We start from the raw sequence: 22,729 nt of genomic DNA, 5'->3' as shown, positions 1-22,729 counted from the left end.
CATAGCGACCCTGTATAGGGTTTCCGAGGGTGTAAATCTTTACGGGAGTAGAAAGCCTCATCTTTCTCCCGCGGTGCAGCTGGTAGTTTCGAACCGCTGACCTTAAGGTTCGCAGCCCGATTCGTAACCACTACGCTACCAGAGCTCCTTAGTGACACTATATAGGGTTTCCGAGGAGTAGCTGGTGAGCTTGAACGACTGACCTTGCAATTCAAAGCAACTCTGCAGTCTAGTGCCACACCACAACGCCACAGCCACAGCACCACACCAGGGCTCCAAACAAATATAGCATGCTGATTTTTAAATTGATAATTTTATATTGCCCATGAACGAAGTCACAAATTTTGGTTGCAACAAGGTTGCCCACCCCTGCAATACGGGGTTGATATATATCAAAACTGGCACACAGCAGTAGTATTCAGATTGTACATATTATTCGACAACTTCTTTTGTCTCTAAAATTGTCTTTTCTGTGTCTTCAGACTTACACAGTGTGAATGACCTGGCAGAGATCTTTTCAGACCTCTTCTCCACTCTGCATAAACCCTGTGTCAGAAGCTGGACAAAAAGTAGATCAACCGTTTACTCTCACGTGACTATGATCTCAGATTTCTTTTTGAGTTTGCTTAAACTTTTTTCTAAAATCATCACAACAAACCATTTACCTTAACTTTTGGAGCTCTTTCTGGGCGTGTTCAATCATATGAACTAAATTTCTAAAGAAAGAAAAGAGGTTAGTTAAGGTATATTAAAATTGATTCGTACAAACAAAAGTGAACCATGTGATTGATACAAAGTTGTGTGTGCTAAAGGCACCGAGTTAGATACTTCCTAAGTATTGTTAGGTGCTACTGAGTTGGCCCCCAACTCATGGTTACTTGATGCAAAACAGGATTGGACCATTGTGATCCATAGGGTTTTCACTGGCTGATTTTTAGAAACAGATGACCAGGCCTTTCTTCCTAGTCTGTTTTAAGTCTGTTAGCTCCACTGACACTTATCATATAGCAATATGCATGCCTCATGGACAGACAAGTGGTGGCTGCGTTTCGGGCGCACTAGGGAATAAACCTGGTTCTCCTGCATGAAGGGCAAGAATTTCACCACTGACCACCAAAACCTTTCATAAATATTTGTTTTGTTGTTGTTGATTCTGACTCACATATGAGCATGAGGTATAAATACTAATTTAATATTACAGGCCTGCTTTGAGGTAAGTGTAATTACCCATTTCACAGATGAAGAATGAGGCATTTGTTAGAGTTGGACCCTATTCCAAGTATTTTCAACTCTAGAGCCCCATCTATCCTGCCTTTGTGCACCTTGTGTCACTTCCTGAGCTGTCAAGTCTTCTTTTCATGGATGAAAAATACTTGATTATTTGTTGTTGTTGCTGTCAGGTTCCACTGACTTGTTTCTGACTCAGAACCACCCTCTGCATAACAAAATGTAACACTGCCCTGGTCCTGCACCATCCTCACAATTGCTACACCTGAGCCCATTGCTGCTGCCACTGAGTCAATCCAGCTTGTTGGGGGACTTCATCTTTTCTGCTAAACTGCCACTTTTCCTATTGTATGGATCAGGACAAGCTACGAACAACATTGTGAAGTGTGAGTATACTGGAACACTTAATTGTGCTCATGAGGAATCCATACATGGACCAACAGGCAGTTGTTCAAACAGAACGAGAGAACACCGAATGGTTTAAAATTAAGAAAGGTGTGCGACAGGGTTGTATTCTTTCACCATACTTATTCAACCTGTATGCTGAGCAAATAATCCGAGAAGCTGGGTTACATGAAGAAAAACGTGGCATCAGGATTGGAAGAAGATTCATGAACAACTTGCAATATGCAGATGATAACAACCTTGCTTGCTGAAAGTGAAGAGGACTTTAAACAACATCCTTATCAATGGAGTAAAGATTTGAAGTTGTCAAGAACTTCATTCTTCTTGGATCAACTATCAACATTCACGGAAGCAGCAGTCAAGAGATCAGATGATGTATTGTATTAGGCAAATCTGCTGCACAGGAACTTTTTAAAGTGTTGAAGAGCAAAGATGTCAGCTTGAGGACTAAGGTGCGCCTGACCCAAGCCATGGTATTTTCAATAACCTCATACGTATGTGAAAGCTGGACAATGAATAAGGAAGATCATAGAATTGATGCTTTTTTCGTTGAAGGTGGAGCACTTTATTATTTACACAGATGAAGAGCAGGAGGGTAGAGGTCGAGGTGGTGCGGGAAGGCGGCTGGGGCTCAGTCGGTGATGATGAGTCCGTTCACGTCCCTCATAGCTCTCATCTGGCATGTAGCAGCAAATGATAATGGGGATCTTTCGGGACTTGAATTCCTTCATGGCAATAAGCAGGGGGTCTGTCTCCCCCTCCAGTTCCAGCATCATGGGGGCACACATCTTGGTCATGTACAGTGTGGTGATCTGCTTCTGGTTGGCCTGTCGTCTCTCCCCTGACAGAAGGATCTCCACGTTCTCCTGGCCTTCCCCCTCGGCATTCTCCAGGTCATTTAGTCCTTCCTCCTCCTCCACATCATCAAAATTGTCCTCATTGTCTGATATACTGTCCACGCGGCAGAGACCTGGTCTTACTCCCCACAACCACGAGGAGATCCCCCAAAGAGTGCACCTTCCCCACACACAGTGCCAAGTGGACCTCAAGAATTGATGCTTTTGAGTTATGGTGTTGGAGGAGAATATTGAAAGTGCCATGGGCTGCCAAAAGATCCAACATTTCTGTGTTGGAAGAAGTGTAGCCAGAGTGCTCCTTAGAGACCATGATAGCCAAACTTTTTCTCTCATATTTCAGACATATTGTCAGAAGGGTCCAGTCACTGGAGAAGGATATCATGTTCGGTAGGGTGGAGGGGTCAGAGAAAAAGAGGAAGACCCCCAGTGAGACGGACTGGCAAAGTGGCAGCATCAATGGGCTCAAGCGTGGCAACGATAGTGAGGTTGGCCCAGGATCCGGCAGTGTTTTGTTCTGCTATGCATAAGGTCGCTATGAGTCGGGACCAACTCGATGGCACCTAACAACCACAATGTTCTCCTACCAATATGTCAATGTAGAAAGACAGTGTCTTAACATACTCCCTTCTAAGGAGCATTCTGGCTATAATTCTTCCAAGACAGATTGTTCTTTTGGCAGTCTATGGTACTTTCTTCTATAATCTTATTCATTATCCAACTGTCCTATGCATATGAGGTAATCGGAAACACCATGGCTTATGCCAGGCATACCTTAGTTTCGTCTTCAAACTGACATCTTTGCTCTTTAACACTTTAAAGAGGTCCTTTGTAGATTTGTCTAATGGAATACATTGTTTGATTTCTTGACTGCTGCTTCCATGAGCATTGATTATGGATCTACCAAGCAAAATGGAAGCCTTTGACAAGCTCAATCTTTTCTGTTTATCTGTTTATTGGTCCAGCTGTGAAGATTTTCGTTGCTGGCTTTTTTTTTTTAAACCACTAATTTACATGTCATTTTACCTCTATATTTCTGTATCTGCATATATCTTAAAACTCTTCCTGTGTATTGTTAACTATAGAGAGTAAAGAAAAAGAGAACTGTTTTGGAAGGCTAGAGATACAGACTCCAGCCCCAGATTTCTCTTTATTAATGAAATACTATTTGTCTAACAGTCCTGCACTGTGACAAATAGTTTTGCCTAGTATACATAACACCTTCAAAACCTTGCATGAAATAAAGAATATTTACTTGATAAGATGCAATAGACCTCCTCTGGAGAAGCATTCATGGGTTTGGAGGAGACAAAATAGGTTTAGAAAGTTAACACTACAGAGTATTGTATGACTAAGTGAAAAACAAACGATGTGTAGTTATTCAGAAAAAGGAGAGATTAGAAATAAAGGGAATTACAAAAACGGAAGACAAGCAAGCACACGAACTGGGTCTTATGCTGAATTTGGGTAGAACAAGTAAGAGCCCTTCAGAAGTCAGCAAGGCATGCACAGACACCTAGATACAAGATTTATGATCATCAGAGAGGACTTGTTCGACTTGAAGGAAAGTCCACAAATAGTTTGGAAGACCTTAACTACTATGTTAAATAGTTTAGACCTTCCCTTGCAGGTAAGGGGAAGAATTAAGGGTTTCCCGGCAGCTGACTGACAAGTTAAAAGCAATGGTCTTTGTAATTCAATGTTTTTTCCTCTGCATCCATGTTTCCCCTCATTCTTGCAATCTTCCTCTTCCTCTAAATATCTAAATCGCATACTTTTTAAATGACTTTCATTCTTAATGTCCCTTGTCTGAATCTTGGTAGTTTGTACACCACAGCACTTGCCCTTTATTGTCAAAAAATGGACTAATGGTTATTTTGCACCAAACATTTTGTATCCTCAACTAAATAAAGCTTCTTGAGAACAAGGGTCACAATTTTTCTACTCCATGAAACACAGACATGTCTTTGACTGATCTGTCTCCTTAAATGTTTTAATAACCCCAACCTCATTCTTTGTTTTTCCTCTGGCAACATAATCACAAAATAAAGAAGTAGTTTGTTGTACAGTATTTCCCAAATTTTGGGTTTTGTCCACTGTATCCTTACATTGCCATATAAGTTATTGTCCACTGTATTCTTACATTGCCATGTAAGTTAAAACATAATTCTGAAGATGTGAGAAAAGATATTTACTATTCTGTGGTTTTAGTTTACTTTTTACAGTTATGTTTTAGGAAACATACTCTAGTAAACACTTTTATACAGCCATGAAGTTTAATGGTCTGTCTTCCTAAAACAATTGTTGAGAGACTTAAGGGCAATTTAGGCTCAATGGACCCAAAGACAGAATCTAACTCCCCAATTTTACAAATAAGGAAAAGGAACTTTTACAGCACAGGAATAGGATTTCAGTGGCTACTTCTGGCAGCAAAAAACCTTTTATGGGTTCATTGTCTAGTTAAAAGGAACCCCCACATTTAGGATTACACATAGCAATTTTTAAACCAGGTCTCTGTATTCTTGAACTGAGTTGGGTTTCAATGCAGGGATCTTTCACATAGTGGTAGTTTTAGGAGATAGTCCAAAGTCTGAGTGTCTAGCTTTACTTAATTTTCATCTCACTTCCTCAAGCCTAATCCCTTTTCCCACTTTAAAAACAAACAAAACTGGGGATTGAATGGGTTTTAAACAAATAGAGAAAAGCTTCTTACTCATTATATACTTTCCATGCATTGCATCCATGCTGTGACATTAGTTCCAGATTCTCAATTCGGACGGCTTGATGTTCTAACTGGGCCATAGAATTATTTACACATTCTTGCCATGCAGTAATATCATTTTTCTGACCTGAGGAAGGAGCTGGAAGTTCATATCTGAAATTAAACAACGAAAAAGAAAATCATATATTCCCTGAAAACTTCATTCCTCCTCACAGATACTCTCATGGATCTAAGAATATTTTAAATACCACTGAAGACTGAAAATAAGATACAGACCTCGCAATAATAATAAACCTCTTTGTCCTAAGAATCAATAAATTTACAAATAAGACTTAACATCATATACAACAGCAAACACTTATTCTCCTAATATAAATACAAGGAAACTGAATAAGATATGATAGATTTGTTTTATAAAGTATCGTTATATTAGTTTTTGTATTATTTTCTTAATTTAGTAACATTAAAGTGCCTGTAAAGAGATGCTAAAGCAAATGGAAGAAATGAAGAGGTACAAGAGCTAAACAGAAAATTTCAAAGATCAGCTTGAGAAGACAAAGTCAAATATTACAATGAAATGTATAAGATCTGGAGTCAGAAAACTAAAATGGAAGAACACACTCAGCATTTCTCAAGCTAGGGGAACTGAAGAAAAAATTTAAGCCTCGACTTTCATTAATGAAGGATTCTCTGGGCCAATTAATGAATGATGCAGAAACCATCAAAAGAAGATGCAAGGAATATACAGAGTCACAGTACCAAAAGGATATGGTTGATGTTCAACTGTTTCAAGGGGTAACGTATGATCAAGAGCCAACGATACTGAAGGAAGACGATCAGGGTGCAATGAAGAAACTGGCAAAGAACAAAACACCAGGAATTGGAATAAAAATCGAAATCTTTCAAGAAAATGAAGCAGCACTGGAGGCATTCACTCATCTCTGCCAAGAAATCTGGAAGACAACTACCCGGTTGACTGATGGGAAGAAATCGTATTGGTGCCCATTCCAAAGAGAATGCGGAAATCATCGGATGATACCTTTGATATCCCATGCGAGTAAAGCTTTACTAAAGGTAATACAGAAACGGCTGCAAGCATACATTGACAGAGAACTTTCAGAGGTGCAAGTCGGATTCAGAAGAGGCCGTAGATCAAGGGATATCAATGCTGATGTCCGATGGATCTTGGCTGAAAACAGAGAATACCAGAAAGATGTTTACCTGTGCTTTATTGACTACACAAAAGCTTTCGATTGTGTGGATAATGACAAGCTATGGACAACATTGCAAAGTACGAGTATTCTGGAACACTTGATTGTGCTCATGAGGAATCTGTACATGGACCAAGAGGCAGTTGTTCGAACAGAACATGGAAACACTGAATGGTTTGAAATTAAGAAAGGTGTGCGCAACAGGGTTTTATTCTTTCACCATACTTTTCAACCTGTATGCTGAGCAAATCATCCGAGACGCTGAGTTATATGAAGAAAAACGTGGCATCAGGATTGGAGGAAGACTCATTAACAACCTGTGATATGCAGATCATACAACCTTGCTTACTGAAAGTGAAGAGGACTTAAAATACTTACTAATGAGTATCAAAGACCACAGCCTTCAGTATGGATTGCATCTCAATGTAAAGAAAACAAAAATCCTCACCACTGGACCAATAAACAACATTTTTATCAACAAAGAAAAGATTGAAGTTGTCAAAGTCTTCATTCTTCTTGGATCAACTATCAACAATCATGGAAGTAGCAGTCAAGAAATCAAATGATTTATTGCATTAGGCAAATCTGCTGCACAAGATCTTTTTAAGTGTTGAAGAGCAAAGATGTCAGCTTGAGGACTAAGGTGCATCTGACCTAAGCCATGGTATTTTCAATAACCTCATATGCATGTGAGAGGCTGGACAGTGAATAAGGAAGACCATAGAAGAATTGATGCTTTTGAGTTATGGTGTTGGAGGAGAATACTGAAAGTGCCATGGGCTGCCTAAAGAATCAACAGATCTACACTGGAAGACGTGCAGCCGAAATGCTCCTTGGAGGCCAGGATGCCCAAAATTCGTCTCTCATACTTCGGACATATTGTCAGGATGGCCCAGTAGCTGGAGAAGGATATCATATTTGATAAGGTGGAAGGTCAGAGAAAAAGAGGAAGACCCCAACGAGATGCACTGGCAATATGGCAGCACCAATGGGCTCAAGCATGGCAACAATTGTGAGGTTGGCCCTGGACCAGGCAGTGTTTTGTTCTGTCGTTCATAGGATCACTATGAGTCGGCATCGACTCGATGGCACCTAACAACAACAACAACAACGATATATTAAGAGAAAAAAGTCCACTCAATTCACAACAAAACTTAAAAAAAAAAAAAAAAAAAAAAAGCGAGAAAAGTAGGATACAGAAATCTGTGCTACCATATTTGTAAAGCACACACAGAGAACTCTAGAGGAGGATGGGAAGCATATAATAATTCTTCACATTTGGACCTTACTTTATACGATCTCTTTCTACAACACTGCCAATATAGCCAGCAAATATAAGTAACAAATATATTTTATACTATAATACTTACTTTTAACTGCAGTGCATTCTGGTATTCCTATTTTCCTCTCTCTATATGTATACACATGCATATGGCTCATTGACTTTGCTCCTCTAGGGAACCCAGGCTAAGGTATCAGTTCTACAGACTCAGGCCCCTCTTATATACTGAGAGGACAGCCTTGTTGTTCACATGGCCCACTGTGCTAAATAAGATGCATGGCGGGCAAATATCACTCTCATTGCCAAATGCATGGTAAGGATCCCCGAGTCCTCACCTGGAACTAGATCTAGTGTTCCAATTCTCCATCACTGTCATTAGTTGCTTCAAGTTGCACTGTCTCTCTGACCCCAGTCAACCAGTGCTGTTTAACAGCTCACAAGTAAAAAGCACACCCTCCTCCTTCAGACTGAGTGCCTGAGTATCCCTTGTCTAATTCTAACCACCTCTCTCCAAGTCAGAGCATAAGTTAAAAGGACATCGTCCTAAATTTCCAGCAAGATGGAGGACACTATACAAACCCTCTACAGCAAACATATGAGAGACAAAATACAACAGGTACAGATGAAAATTCTGGTACCCTGAGAGGTGGATGCAGTGCTTGCTGGGAGGAGAGGAGGAGCAGGGTCAGTGAGAGAGGGAGAGACTGACTGGTGAACGGCTGGATGAAGTTCGACCATCTCATGAGCAGCGTGGGCAGTGGAGGGAGGCCTGGCAGAGCAGATTCTCGCAGATATCAGTAAAGGTGCAATTTCTTCTTTTTCCGGGTCCCACCTTCATCAACCCAGAGCACTTGGGAGTTTGGAGCCACATGATTGGGAATCACACCAGCGTGAGGTGGGGGCTGGCTGCACCACTTTGGTACCTGGATTTATGTGGGCTTGGCTCCAGACCTACAGAACCTGCCACCAGACCAGTCACCCTACCCCCTAGCTTCCTTGTGGTCCTAACAGACACTGAAACCAGCTCCACCAGGACCCCCACGAACTACTTCTGGATTGAGTGCCCTGAACATAGATAACACCGAGGCCAATAGGAACTCCATCTAAAGCCAGGAACTCTGCTGCCACATACCTCCCACATCCACCTCATGAGATCCTTGAATTGAAGGAGTCCCCCATAGGTTTCTCCCCCTACTAGGCCCAACAATGGCACTTTTTGTTTTAGGCAATAAGACAACTCCATAATGCCCCAGAGATAACAGGCAACTTTAGCTCATCGAAGAAACAAGAGAGAATGGCTTAAACAAATGACTAAGATGCAGAGTCAGAGAATGTTTCCAAGTAAAAAAGGTTATGGAACTAACTAAAAAAGAATTCAAAAGAATGATAATTAGGTTATGTCAAAGGATCCATAGAAAGAGGAAAGCAAGGAAAACACAGTAACAACTTTAGAAGAATTCAGGAAAACACTACAAGAACAAACAGACAAAATAAATGTAATTCTGAAACAATACAAAACCTGCAATTAGAAATCCAGAAGATTAATACTAAGGTTTCAGAAAAGGACAATACATTGAAAAGGCAAAGGAGTAGATGTGTATCAACGGAAGTCTGAATTAATGAGCTTAAAGATAAATCTCTCAATATTAGCATTCTAGAAATATAATCAGAAAAGAAAATGAAAAAATCTGAAGAAAGCCTAAGAGCTATGTGGGACACCATGAAGAGGAATAACTTACAGGTGATTGGAATTCTAGAACAGGAAGAGACAATAAAAAGTACAGAGAAAATTGTTGAAGAGTTGTTGGAAGAAAACTTCCCTAACATCATGAAAGACAAGAAGATAAGCATACAACAAGCTGAGTAGGATAGATACCAAAAGAAAATCACCAAGACATATAATCAAACTTTCCAAAATAAAAGACAAGGAAAGAATCCTGATAGCAGCTGAGGAAAAACAAAAAGTTACCTGCAAAGAAGAACCAGTAAGCCTAAGCTCTGATTTCTCAGAAGAAAATCCCATCCAGGCAAGAAGGCAATGGAATTACATATACAAAACTCTGAAAGAAAAAAAACCCTACCAACCAAGAATCATGTACCCAGCAAAACCGTCTCTCAAATATTATGGCGAAATTAAGACATTTTCAGATAAACAGAAATTAAACGAATTTTTTATGACCATATCAACTTTACAAAAAATGCAAAAGGGTGTTCTTGGATTGAGAACCAACAACAGCACACAACAATCTTAGATTATCATACATGTAAACACCACCCAGAACTCAATTCAGATATAAATATTTAAAGTAAAACAAACTTACAAGGGAACTACAGATAGCCACATATAATGAAGTCAACTACAAAGCAGAAAGAGGGAATAGTGTAGATACAGAACTTCCAAGTGGCAAGGAAATCAAGTCTATTTCAAGAAAAAGCAAACTATTTTAAGTAGGGGAAAAAATGAATAAATTACAGGGTAACCTCAAAGAAAAATAATATACCTGCATATCAAAATATAAAAAGAGGAATATCAGGAAGATTTAATAAACATTAACAGAACAAACATGAAAATGAAAAGAAAACCCACAAACAAAATGAACTCAACACAGAAAATTATATGAAACAAAGAATCTAGTAATATCATAAAAACTGCACACACAGAAAAATGACAGTAATCAATGTCATTCTCACCTACTGATAATTACAATGAATGTAAAAGGATTAAATGTACCAGTCAAGAGACATAAATGGCAGAAAAGATAAAATAATAGGATCCTTCAATACATTGTCTAAAAAGGTGGAGACAGCATAAATGCCCATCAACAGTAGAATGGTTATGTAAACTCTGGTACATGCACACAATACTACAAAACATTGAAGAATAAGGATGAATCTGTGAAACACTCATAACATGGTTGAACCTAGAGGACATTATGCTGAATTAAATTAGAGTCACAAAAGGACAAACATTGTATGAGATCAATTTGTAAAAAGTTAAAAAAAGGTTTTCTTGATAAAAGAAACAATCTATGATCATTATGGGGGTGGAAGGAAGTGAAAAGTACTTATGAGCTAAGGGTGAAGGTGGTGGTTATGTGCCATGGAGTCGGTTCCAACTCACAGCGACCCTGTACAGGGTTTTCAAGGCTGTAAATCTTTATGCGCACAGATCGCCTCATCTTTCTCTCACGGAACAGCTGGTAGTTTCGAACTGCTGACCTTGAGGCTCACAGCCTGATTCGTAACCACTATTCTAACAGGGCTAAAGGGTACACCATGTTAACATGAATGACAGGGTAGGCAATATACAAGGAAGTTAGCAGAGGAAAGATAAAGTTAGCAGGAGACATAGGGAGGCGTAGTTAAAAGTGAATAGAGGTAAATGCTATTAACTGTTGGTATATGGAAGGGATTGCAACCATGTAATGAAGTGCATGGTTTGTTGAATGTAAAACAACATACTCTGCTCTGTAAACTTTCATTCAAATCACAATGAAGTTTTTTTGTTTTAATTAAAAAAATAAAAAAAGCATTATCTTTTAGACTCGCTGTCTACACAGCCTCGTCTCGATGGTAGCCACCCGACTTAAGTTAGAACACACATATTAAGAGGACAGTCTTTCAGAATGCCATATAACCTGAAAAAATATGAGACACATAGAATAGTCTGGGGTGGCTCCCAACACAGTTTCCATGTCCCCAGGAATGTGTGACCCTCTCCTGATGTCTTTTTCTAAGCAGGAAGCCCAGGGAACTTCCATGCTTATGGCCGCTATTTGGCTGTTATTTGAATACTTATGTTGGGGCATCATTGAATATGTAAGATTGACTGAATCATCTCCCTCTCACTACCCGAGGTTGGCTGACAAGGTGTGGTCTCTGTGCCCTAGCTAGTCCCCACTTGTTTCTACAAATCCTCAAGTGCTGTTTGGAGGCGACAAAAAAGGCACTGATTACTTGAGAAATTCTAAGCATTATTTGTTTGGGAACCAAAGACCAAGACCAAGAGATCCTTGTTTTACACCACTACTGCAGGACCCTTCTCTAATAGATTACATTACTTGTTGAGTGCCATCAAGTCAACTCCAACCCATAGCAACCCTGTGTAGGGTTTCCAAGGAGCAGCTGGTGAGCTTGAACCACCAACCTTGCAGTTCAAACAACTTTGCAGTCTGACACATTAGCCCACAGAGCCACACCAGGACTCCAGATTACATGACTAGCACTACTGTATCTTAGCACTGAAAGGAAATTCAGGTATTAACCAACCCAATGCTATTTTAAAGAAAGTAACTAAGGGTGCTTTCACCCCATCCTAAGGGGAAAGGAAGGAGACATAGTGGCATGGGAGGAGAGAAAGTAGAGCTAGAGTCCAACTATTCTCTTGGCACAAATTACTAATGCTGTCTTTTAGAAAAATGAATCAGGGATTGTAACTCCTAACACGGGTTACACTATATACATGTGAATAGGGAAAAAGTAGATGTCTAGTCAGAGGTATTTCCTTGGAAATTCTTAAAACATCTTTAATTCACATTAACATCTTCCTGTTGTTGGAATTTTTAAAAACTTACACTTTATAAAAAATAATGTTGTAAAAACCATCTTTTAACACTAAAACAGCATTAAATGAACCTGTGTGACACACAGGATAATGCACTGGACCACAAGGTCAGTTTGAATCACATGACCAGTGGTTCAAACCCATCAGGCACTCCTAAGAAACCCTATACAGGGTTACTGTGAGTCAGAACAGACGTGGAGGCACTTAACAACATATGAACTACTTCTATGAAAAAAAACAAACACCAGAATTTTTTTTTCATCATTTACTTTAACGTGGTTGCAATACAGATTTACTTGTAAATTAAACAGTGAATGAGCCCCAATGACCGCATACATTGGACTTACCGTTTCATACTTAGCAATTCAATTGGTTGTCGAGCAGCCAGTCTTTCAAATTCGTTTCTCATAATGTCTGTCTGATGTATAAATCAGAGAAAGAATTATTTCCAATATTGTTACTGTAAGTTGAAATTAGAAATTACCAAGCAAATGATGAATCTAACCTGCGTGGATATTTACATACACCTCTTCAGTTGTCAGTTTACATATAACACATAGGTTCAGCACAACTCATGAACAGTATGCACCTGTCAGGAACGCCTAGGTATTTATACTATCAATTACGATGCAGCAATTCCCTTTCCTAACTGCTCTCAAGGAGCAGGAGCAGAAAACACATGCACACACACACAGTGAACTCAGATGTCCTTAAATCCATAGCCAGTTCAGGCAGAAAACGGGCATATGAATAAAGACTCCACAGAAAAAAAGAATTAATTCTAAATCAGTGGTTCTCAATCACAGCAGCATATGAAAATCAGTTGGGGAGATTTAAAAATAATTCTAATCCTGGTCACTTCTTAGCCTTCTTCTCTACTTCCATTTAATGGGTCTTAGATGGAGCCTGGATAGGGCTATTATAATTGTTGTTTTTAACTCACTAGTTGATCCTAAAGTAAAGCCAGGGTTGTGAAGCAGGGATTTAAGTATTCACTGGGGATGCAGAAAAAGTGAAGAGGACTTGGACATAAAATCTGCTTGAGGGCTATAAGCCTAAACCTGTACTTTCTTTTGGTCTTGGCTGTTATTTTCATACTTTGCTTTTAGGATAAAATGGAGGCGGGAGAGAAGGAGCACAAAAGGAAAGATTCTGCTATCTTATCTAGTAATCTGACTGCTTTCTATGTTCTGTCAATATCCTATTCCACTTCTGTTCTACTTGAAGTACACAGAATTATATATGTACAATATTAATTTACATTAATTTCATACCATATCTCATTTGGTTCATGTAATTTTAATTATCTATAGGAGTCCTGGTGTGGAACTGTGGGTTAATGTGCTGGACTACAAAATTAAGGGTTCAAGCTCACCAGCCGCTCCTTGGAAACCCTACACAGGGTTGCTATGGGTTGGAACCGATTTGACGGAACTTAACAACAACAACAACAACATAGGCTTCAGCTATCATAATGAGGCTAAAAAGTAATCAACAGTGATTCCCTGAGCCCAAATTTCTGGTTGTAAGTTTTTAAACAGCTTTATGGAGATACTAAGTCATAGATCATACACTGCATGCATGCATGCCCTTAAAAAGCACAATTCAAATAAATATGTGTCCATCCACCAGCAAAATCAATTTTAGAGTAGTTTCATAGCCACACCTCTTACCCATCATCCTTCTGTTCTCTCATCCCTCATCTCCTCTAAGCAACCTCTACTTGCTACCTTTCAAAAATGGATTTCCTTTATTTTGGAAATGTGAATGGAATCATACAATATGTGGACTCCTGTGACTGACTTATTTTACTTAGCATAATAGTTTCACTGATCACCCATTCTGTAGCATGTATCAGGAAATACCTCATTTTTTTATGGCTAAATACTTACTATTCCATTGTATGGTCACATGACATTTTGCTTATCCATCAATTAGCTAACAGACATTTGAGTTATTTCCATCTTTTGTCTGTTATGAATAATTCTATTACGTACAAGTTTTTGTGTTGACATATGCTTTCATTTCCTGGGCATTCACTTAGAATTGTTAAGTCAAGCACTTCTCTAGGTGATGACAGAGGTCAAGAGGACAAACAAGGCCCCTGCTGTATTACAGAGCTAACATTCAGTGTCATCTCAGCATAAATAGGCCTTCCTCAAATATCCAATCTAAAGTAGCCACCCAATCACTCTATCACATCACTACTTGAATTCTTTGTATAGTACTTATAAATAATCTATTTGTTGATTTATCTGTCCGGACACTCTAGAACGTAAGCTCCATGAATATGGACCTTGCCTATTCTGTCCCCCCATGTATGCATGGCATATGACAGATCTTCATAAATAGTTGTTAACTCCTGAGACTATAGCCCTTAGATGCTCCTCAGGCCTGCAAGTGAACTCATCCTTGTGGTTCAACTTTTAGGTACACGATAGATAGGCCTCAAGGTGAACAATAACAACTGGGAGGCACGCACTCCTTAGGGCAACTGATCACTGCAAAAGGGCAGCAGGTGGCGCTGTGGGATGAAGGACTGGACTGCAAGGTCGCACTGAACCACAAGGTCACAGGTTCAAACTCACCAGTTCCTTGGAAACACTACACAGGGTTACTATGAGTCAGAACTGACTTGATGGCAGTTCACAATAACAAAGCTCAGAAAGCAGCAGAAAGGCATAAGAAAGAAAGACGAAAGGAAATGGTAAATACAGAGAGGAAGTGGGAAAAGTGCTACCGCACTGTGTTGTTGTTAGGTGCCACTGAGTAGGTACCGACTCATAGCGACCTTACGCACAGCAGAATGAAACACTGTGGGAACTGCAAAATTGACACAAAACAAAATGTAACTGAATAGTTGAATGGAAAACCAATTTGCTTTGGTTTCATCAGAATACAATAAAAAGTTAACCCCACCCAAAAAAGTTGTTAAATGAATAAATGAAGAGTAGTGGCTGTGTTGGTTGTGTGGCACTGAGTCAGTTCTGATTCACAGTAACCAACCCTGTGTAAGGTTTCCAAGGCTGTACATTTCTATGGGAGCAGAAAGCCTCATTCTTCTCCCACGGAGCGCCTGTTAGATTCAAACTACTGCCCTTGTGGTTAGCAGCCCAACTTGGAATCCATTACAACACCAAAGCTCCTTAAATGGAAGAACTGTCAATGGAAATTTGAGGAGATATTAGTTTCAGACAGAGTTTCTTATTCAAACAATAGATATAATAAATATATTTGTTTCAAGGACTAAGTGAGCCTAGTACAGTATTTTGTTCCTATTAGGAAGAAAGGGTTAAATAGTCAGTATACTAATTATAAAGGTTGGAGTCTTGGTGTGGCACTACGGGTTAATTCGCTGAACTGCAAGGTTGATTTGAACCAGAAGGTCAGTGGTTCAAGCTCACCAGTCGTCGTTCCCTGTAAACTCTATACCGGGTTGCTATGGGTTGCAGCCAACTCGATAGCACTTAACAAAAACAACTATAAAGGTAGAAAGCATGTTGTATTTAAGACTGCAAATAAAGTATTTAAAAAATTGATTATGATATTCAGAAGTTTCCGGTTATCAACCCAATAAGGAAACATTACTACACTTAGTATGTAATGTGAAAATACTCTACATTTGGATAGCTACAAAGGAACCCTGGTGATGCAGTGCTTAAGTGCTTGGTGGCTAACCAAAAGATTGGTGGTTCATATCCATCAGCTGTTCTGCAGGAGATGGAGGTGGCAGTGTGTGTTCATAAAAATGTTAGCCTTAGAAAACCTATGGGGCAATTCTATTCTGTTCTTTAGGGGGACCATAAGTCAGAATCGACAGCCACAAGTTTTCTGGTTTAGGGAAGCTACATTTAGAAAAAGTATGAGAAAATAGCTTTGTTTTATGAAATAACATTTCATAAGAACATATCTCTCCCACTTAAAATATAACCAACATTTTTTCAGGAAATTTCAATATAAACGCTGCTATCAACTGCAAGGTTGGCAGTTCAAACCCACTAGCTGCCTCACAGGAGGAAGATGAGGCTATCTGTTCCAGTAAAGATTTAGTCTCAGAAATCCTATACAGGGTTGCTTGGAGTAGGAATGAGTAGGTCTCAGTGGCAGGGGGTTTGTTTTTTGGTTTAAAGAATACAACCCTTTCATAAATAAATGGTAGTATAGTGGTTACGAATTGGGCTGTGAACCACAAGGTCAGCAGTTTGAAACTACCAGCCATTCCTCGGGAGAAAGATGCGGCTTTCTGCTCCAGTGAAGATTTACAGTCTTGACCCTGTTCAGGGTTGCTATGAGTCGGAATCGACTCCATAGCACATAACAACAACAATATTGGAGAAGATGAACCTCGAACATATTATATACTAGAATACCTAAAGCAAAGCAGTAATTTTGTTGTTGTTAAGTGCCATTAGTCAGTTCCGACTCATAGTGGCTCTGTACAGTTAGGTTCCAAGCAGCAAGTGGTGGGTTTGAACCATCGACCTTAGGGTTAGCAGTCCAGTGCTTATCCTACAGCGTCGCGCCACACTAGATCTCCAAACCAGTAATTTAAAAATGCCACTTTGCAAAAAAAAAAAAAGGTACTTTGCATCCAGGAAATATCCCAATTAGTATCTTGGGCTCGTTAACGAAAAACAATTTAAAAATGGCATAGAGGGTAATTCAACCATTTTCATGCTTCGGTATCTATACTTTAATACAAAAGCCCGCCCTCCACTGGCTCTCAAGAGTCAAGACAAATCAACTTTATTATAAACACACAAGAAAACCAATCAAGCCCCTTCCTCATCCTCCAACAAACCAGATGAAACGTTTTAGATTAGGTCTTAGAGAGTAAAGGGCTCCTATGGATACTATTTCAGGAAAAAGTACATAAAAATTTCTGCAGTCGGTTTCGGTTCACGGACTCCCCAGAAAGTCCCTCTCAGGGTCTCAAGAGAAGCCCAGAGAAGGCTGATTTAATCAAGTTTTGTTTTATGTTTCCATGGAGAAAAACCGAGATGACAGGTTAAGTAATAGTTAAGCAAGCAACAGCTGCGGGTGGATTGGAAATTCACTTTTACGAAGCTGAGGCTCTCAATGCAAAATAAAAATGCACTGAAATCCTCTTTAATACACTGTGCTCAAAATATCACACTTACCTCAAAAGCAGAATAATCAGGGGCTGTCAGGTAGCTCAGATAGTTCTTTGTTGGTCGGTATCTTCGAGTTTCCTCCTCCACCAACGCCGCAGCCTAAGAACGAGAACAAGGGTCAGGGCAGGGGCTGCACATGTCACGTGCTTTCTGTTGTTGTTAAGTGCCGACGAGTCGGTTCCGACCCATAGCGACCCTGTACAGGGTTTCCGAGGCTGTAAATCTTTACGGGAGCAGAAAGCCTCATCTTTCTCCCGCGGAACAGCTGGTAGTTTCGAACTGCTGACCTTAAGGTTCGCAACCTGATACTGTAAAGTCTAGCGAGCGCTGGGTCAGCAACACAGAAACCTCTTACTCACCGCTTCCCGCACACCAGGCGCCTCATAACCTTGATCAAAATAGGGCAGCGCGTCCACCACAGCCTCTCCGGCTACCAAACCTGTGCCCGCCATTTCAGGGACTTTAGATTAGATTCGGTTTTCCGAGTCTGCGCGAATTCAAGTATATTTAATTACGACTGCGCCCGCCAATGACGTACTCCACGACGCCTACGCATTAACCTTTGCACATGCTCAATTGCCGATTCTGAAGGCGCGCTCGCCCTCCCTGTCCCTTAGAATTGCCTGGCAATTTTATTTTCGTTTTGACGTGACGTTGCATCCGGGTTTCCCGGAAGGTCTTAGTTTTTTGTCTCTTTCCTGCTTTTTGTTCGCTGCCTCGGACGTGAAGCAGCTCGTTGTATTTAGGTCGGTGAAACCTGGGCAGTGAGGGCTTTATAAGACTTTTTGTGGCAACTGGCTGTAGGGTTTGGCGAGGAGAGAAACTGGGTTATTAGCTTGGTTTACTTTCCTAACCTTCCTAGAAGGTTAAACTTCTCGCCTTTTGTACTGGGTTTCTCAATCTTGCTCTTCCTTGCGGCCCCCCTAATATTCTTCAGAGAATCTTTGCATTGGGTAGTGCAAAGTCTTTCAGTCTCTCGAAGTGGACGCCTGTTTCCACTCAAAATTGTTAAACTTGGGGTCTATCCAAGGCAAGATTGATAACCACCACCAACCCCAGTTTTTACAATCCTGTCATCTTGATTTTGGGAACTTCCTGTAATAGAATAGCATTCCATCCTCCCAACCACCCTCTAGTACTCTATAGTGCACTGCCAGGTGCTTGGCTCGCAGCGTCCTTTGATGAAGCGGACAAAGGACCAACTAAAGTCGGACTAGCGGTGGTTCAAACCCACCAGCCGCTCCTTGGAAACCCTATACATGGTCACTATGGGTCGGAACCCACTCGACGGCAGTAACAACAATCTTCCCTGCCCAGTGTCAGCCAAGAGCCTGGGAAATGTTTGCTATAGGTATTAAGCCTGGTTGGTATAAAATAAATTTGGATTAGCTGCAGCGTGCTGACTAGTGAGTTCTGACTCAGCAATCCTATAGGATAGAGGAGAACTGCCCTCAGGGATTTCCAAACCCATTAGGAGCTTCGGAGGGAGAAAGATAAGGCTGTCTGCTTCCTTTAATGATATGTTAAGTACTGTCGAAATCAACGCAGAAGCAGAAAGTCTCATCTTTCTCCTGCAGAGAGGTTGGTGGGCTTGAACTGCCAAGCTTGTGAACCAGTCAGTGCACTTCCCCTACCCGCTTTACATAGCGTCGTTATGAGTAGGAATGAATCGATGGCAGTGGGTTTGAGTTTGGAATCTATACGGATATGGATATACTCAAGATCCTATATTGACTCTCAAGGACTTTTTTTCTTCCGTTTCAACTTAAACTTGCACATAGCAATTCATGTTATGTTTGATAGCCCTTACCTACACCATAAGGAGCTCTGGTAGCATAGTGGTTACGAATCGGGCTGTGAACCACAAGGTCAGCAGTTCCGTAGGAGAAAGATGAGGCTTTCTGCTTCTGCCTTGATTTACAGCCTGTAAAGATTTACAGCCTCGGAAACCCTGTACAGGGTCGCTATGAGTCAGAACCGACTCCATGGCACATAACAACAACAACCTATACTATAGAGTCCTGGTGTGGCGCTGTGGGCTAATGCGCTACACTGCAAAGTCGGTTTGGATCACAAGGTCGGTGGTTCAGGCTCACCAGCCGCTCCTTGGAAACCCTCTACAGGGTCGCTATGGGTCGGAACCGACTCGACGGCACTTAACAACCTATACCATACAACCTACACCATAATTCAAGGAGTCCTGGTGTGCCGCCGTGGGTTAATGGGCCAGACAGCAAAGCCGTTTGAACTGCAAGGTCGGTGGTTCAAGCTCACCAGCAGCTCCTCGGAAACAGGGTCTATATACAGGGTCTGTGGGTCGGAACCGACTCGATGGCACTTCACAACACCACCACCACCATAATTCAAAGGCATCAATTCTTCCCTCTTTCTGAAAATACCATGACTTTGGTTGGGTGCAGTTTAGTCTTCAAAGCAAAAGCCTTCAAAGTGTTAAAAAGCAAAGCTGTTAAAAGTAGATTGTAATTCAGTGTATCTTGGGTGGAGTTGCAAATCCTCAGCATGGGATTATACCAAATGAACTGTTTGAAGCATGGTGTCTAATATACCATTCTTTCTGGTGTGGTGCTATAGGATCAGCACTGGGCTGTGAACCACAAGGTCTGCAGTTCAAACCTACCAGCTGCTCATCAGAAACCTTGTACAGCATCGTTATGAGTTGTAATCGACTTGATGGCACTTAACAATAGGTGGCACTAATGGTTTGCTTTCAATGACCACCCTAAAGGTAGATTTAAACCCATGCAGATGGGAGTCCTGGTGTGGTGCTGTAGAATAACCACTGGCCTGCTAACCGTAAGGTCGGCAGTTCAAATCCACCAGCTACTCTTTGGAAACCCTATGCAGGGTCACTTTGAGTCAGAACTGAGTCAAGGGCACTTAACAACAACAAGCACACTGCAAAATAAGGGCCTGGTGGTTTATTTCTATTAAGATAACAGTCCCCAAACCCTACAGAGCAGTTTTAATCTGTAACACATGGGTCCCCATGACTTGGAAAGAACTTGATGGCAATTAAAAACAAAAAACAACTCTCTAAATCCTAATTTTATTTAAAAAATTTCCAGACATCCATGAGATTTTTGTTTATTCTTTAAAAGATCTATAAACAATATTTTATACAAATCTTGAGCAATTATTTTACAAACATGTCCAGAATTTATAACACTTCATAAAAACAAAATATAACAGATCTAGGGAAGCAGCTTGAAATACAGGGATACAAAGGCCCCCAGCCTGAAGCAATGGTCTCTTCATAGAGGGATGACAAGACTGCACCACAATGATCCCTCTTACCCCCATTTAATAATCACTCAATTGTGACTTGTTTGTTCTCTCAGGTCTGGAGTGTTGCAAGACACCAGTGGGGAGATATCCTGTAGGCTATTACCCCGCTGTGGTAAGCTGCTTAATAAACATTTTTCAGAAGACACATGCTCAGTTATATTTCCTGGACCCACATCTACATTATATTACACAGCACCATTCTTTACATAGTGTCTGTTTCAGATTCACTTATGTGAACCTGAATGTGTTGTTACAATACTATACAAGTCAATAAACTGTAACACAATACAACATTTAAGGTTTAAGGTTTGGTTAAGTTCGAATAAATACTTTATGCCAGTTAAAACCATTAGTAGGGGTTGAAGAAAACAAATTGACATTTTCTGTAATATCTATCAACGAAAATTGCACCATATTAACAGTTCCTCTTTGAAATGAATAATACTAGTTAAGGTATTATGGGTCTGGATGGTTAAATGGTGTGTGCTGAGGAAATGTTCATAATTCTGAGTCCAATTTAATTAGAGCAAAAAGCCCAACAATTCTAGGAGAGCCACAAAAGAGTCTCATCTAAGGCATTATAGTTTGAAATCCCTCATCCCTAGAGCCGGAGGGAAGGGGTACCGAGGAGGAGCTCTGGTATATTTCAGTTGAATAGAAAACTTTTAAGTAGCTAAATCCCACAAAGCTCAAAATTTCATCTGTAAAACTAACCAATTTATGTACATAAAATCATCCTGGGCTTCAATACTGGTTCGTTTGTATCACTTTGGGCAAGGAATTTAACCTCTTTGAGTTCTAATCTCTTCATTAATAAAATAAAGATGCAAATATTTCTCTCGTAAAGTTGACGTAAGGACTGAATAACATGACATACATATATGTAGCATAGTGCATTGCACATGGTAGATAATAAAAAATGGTAGTCCCATGCCCTTGAAAGGACATTTCCCCAGCAACTATAATTCCACAAAGTTTAATGCTGACATGTGAGGGATACACTACCCAAGTATCACATATTATGGAGAAAGAGCTACAAGATGTCTACTTTCATAAAATACCCAATACCAGTCTATGGAGTAGAGTTTCCACATGAGTGGGATTCTCCTAGGTAGAATATGAAACTAAAACAAATGGAGCTATATGATTGAGTACATTACTCAGTCTAGCTCAAAGAGCCTATGTGGTTACAGCTGCCATATTTCAGGGATGAAAGTTGTGTGCAGGGCTAGTGTTTTCCACTTTCATCCTACCTCCCCAGCACCCTACTAGCAGCATTTCCCTCATCGTACTCTGGTGTGGAGCTGTGGATCAGCACTAGACCATGAACCACAAGGTCAGCAGTTCATATCCACCAGCTGCTCCTCAGAAATTCTGTACAGGGTCGCTATAAATTGGAACCAATTTGATGGCACTTAACAACTCACTTTAGAGCTTCTTTAAAATTTTAACACCAAGTCTTTCCCCTGCAAAAACAAGTGCCTTCATTGACTAAGCACAAAACACATAAAATGAACCCAAACATCAAACAGAAAGAGGCACTTAAAAAAAAAGAGAGAGAGAGAAAAGAAAGAAAAAAAATGGAGGCACAGTGAGAAACAGCACTGGTTCTAGATTACTCCCAACAATTCTCCAGTGATGACTACAGCAGTAATGGGAGATTCCACCTCTCTGACATGAGAGCCGGACTCACTCTGAAACTTTAAAAGTTTTCAAGAGTGTGTGTAATACTTCAAGGCATCCTGACTCTGGAGAAATAGTTTCCTTGGCACACATCCTGTTCTATTTAGGATGGAGACAGTCAATCAAAGACTTCACTTCTTCTGAAGAAATTTCATTTTACTTCCTAAAAGGAGAAAAAAAAAGAGGGTTAAGACTTCATTAATTCATTTTTATTTATTCTAGGTTTTTTGAGATAGCCAATTAGTCCACATTCAGAATAGTCCACAAATAAGGTGATATGCATTCTGAAATTACATCTTTTAACATTAATGAGGAAAAACCCTTTCAAGTATCTAACAGT

The 22,729-nt window shown here is 40.3% G+C and overlaps 2 protein-coding genes and 1 pseudogene across 3 annotated transcripts in view; all 3 read right to left on the bottom strand.

Annotated features, from left to right (window-relative positions):
- BCAS2 (breast carcinoma amplified sequence 2) overlaps positions 1-17,865 on the bottom strand; it is a 21,611-nt gene extending 3,746 nt beyond the window's left edge. The window contains exons 1-5 of the mRNA XM_006865883.1: positions 17,760-17,865; positions 17,407-17,499; positions 12,613-12,683; positions 5,200-5,361; positions 666-716 (exon numbers count right to left, since the gene is read on the bottom strand). Of these exons, the coding sequence (XP_006865945.1) occupies positions 666-716; positions 5,200-5,361; positions 12,613-12,683; positions 17,407-17,499; positions 17,760-17,852 (470 nt within the window). The 5' untranslated portion in view covers positions 17,853-17,865. The remainder of the gene's footprint in view (positions 1-665; positions 717-5,199; positions 5,362-12,612; positions 12,684-17,406; positions 17,500-17,759) is intronic.
- On the bottom strand, positions 2,264-4,637 carry LOC102833144 (annotated as a pseudogene).
- Positions 17,866-22,520: 4,655 nt separating the features above from the next.
- DENND2C (DENN/MADD domain containing 2C) overlaps positions 22,521-22,729 on the bottom strand; it is a 65,433-nt gene continuing 65,224 nt past the window's right edge. For both annotated transcript variants that reach the window (XM_006865881.1, XM_006865882.1), the window contains one exon: positions 22,521-22,552. In XM_006865881.1, the coding sequence (XP_006865943.1) occupies positions 22,521-22,552 (32 nt within the window). The remainder of the gene's footprint in view (positions 22,553-22,729) is intronic.

Source organism: Chrysochloris asiatica, unplaced genomic scaffold, assembly GCF_000296735.1.
Source record: "Chrysochloris asiatica unplaced genomic scaffold, ChrAsi1.0 scaffold00085, whole genome shotgun sequence".
NCBI classification, from domain to species: Eukaryota; Metazoa; Chordata; class Mammalia; order Afrosoricida; family Chrysochloridae; genus Chrysochloris; species Chrysochloris asiatica.
The sequence above is the reverse complement of the archived record's forward strand: the minus strand, read 5'-3'. Positions and strand labels throughout refer to the sequence as shown.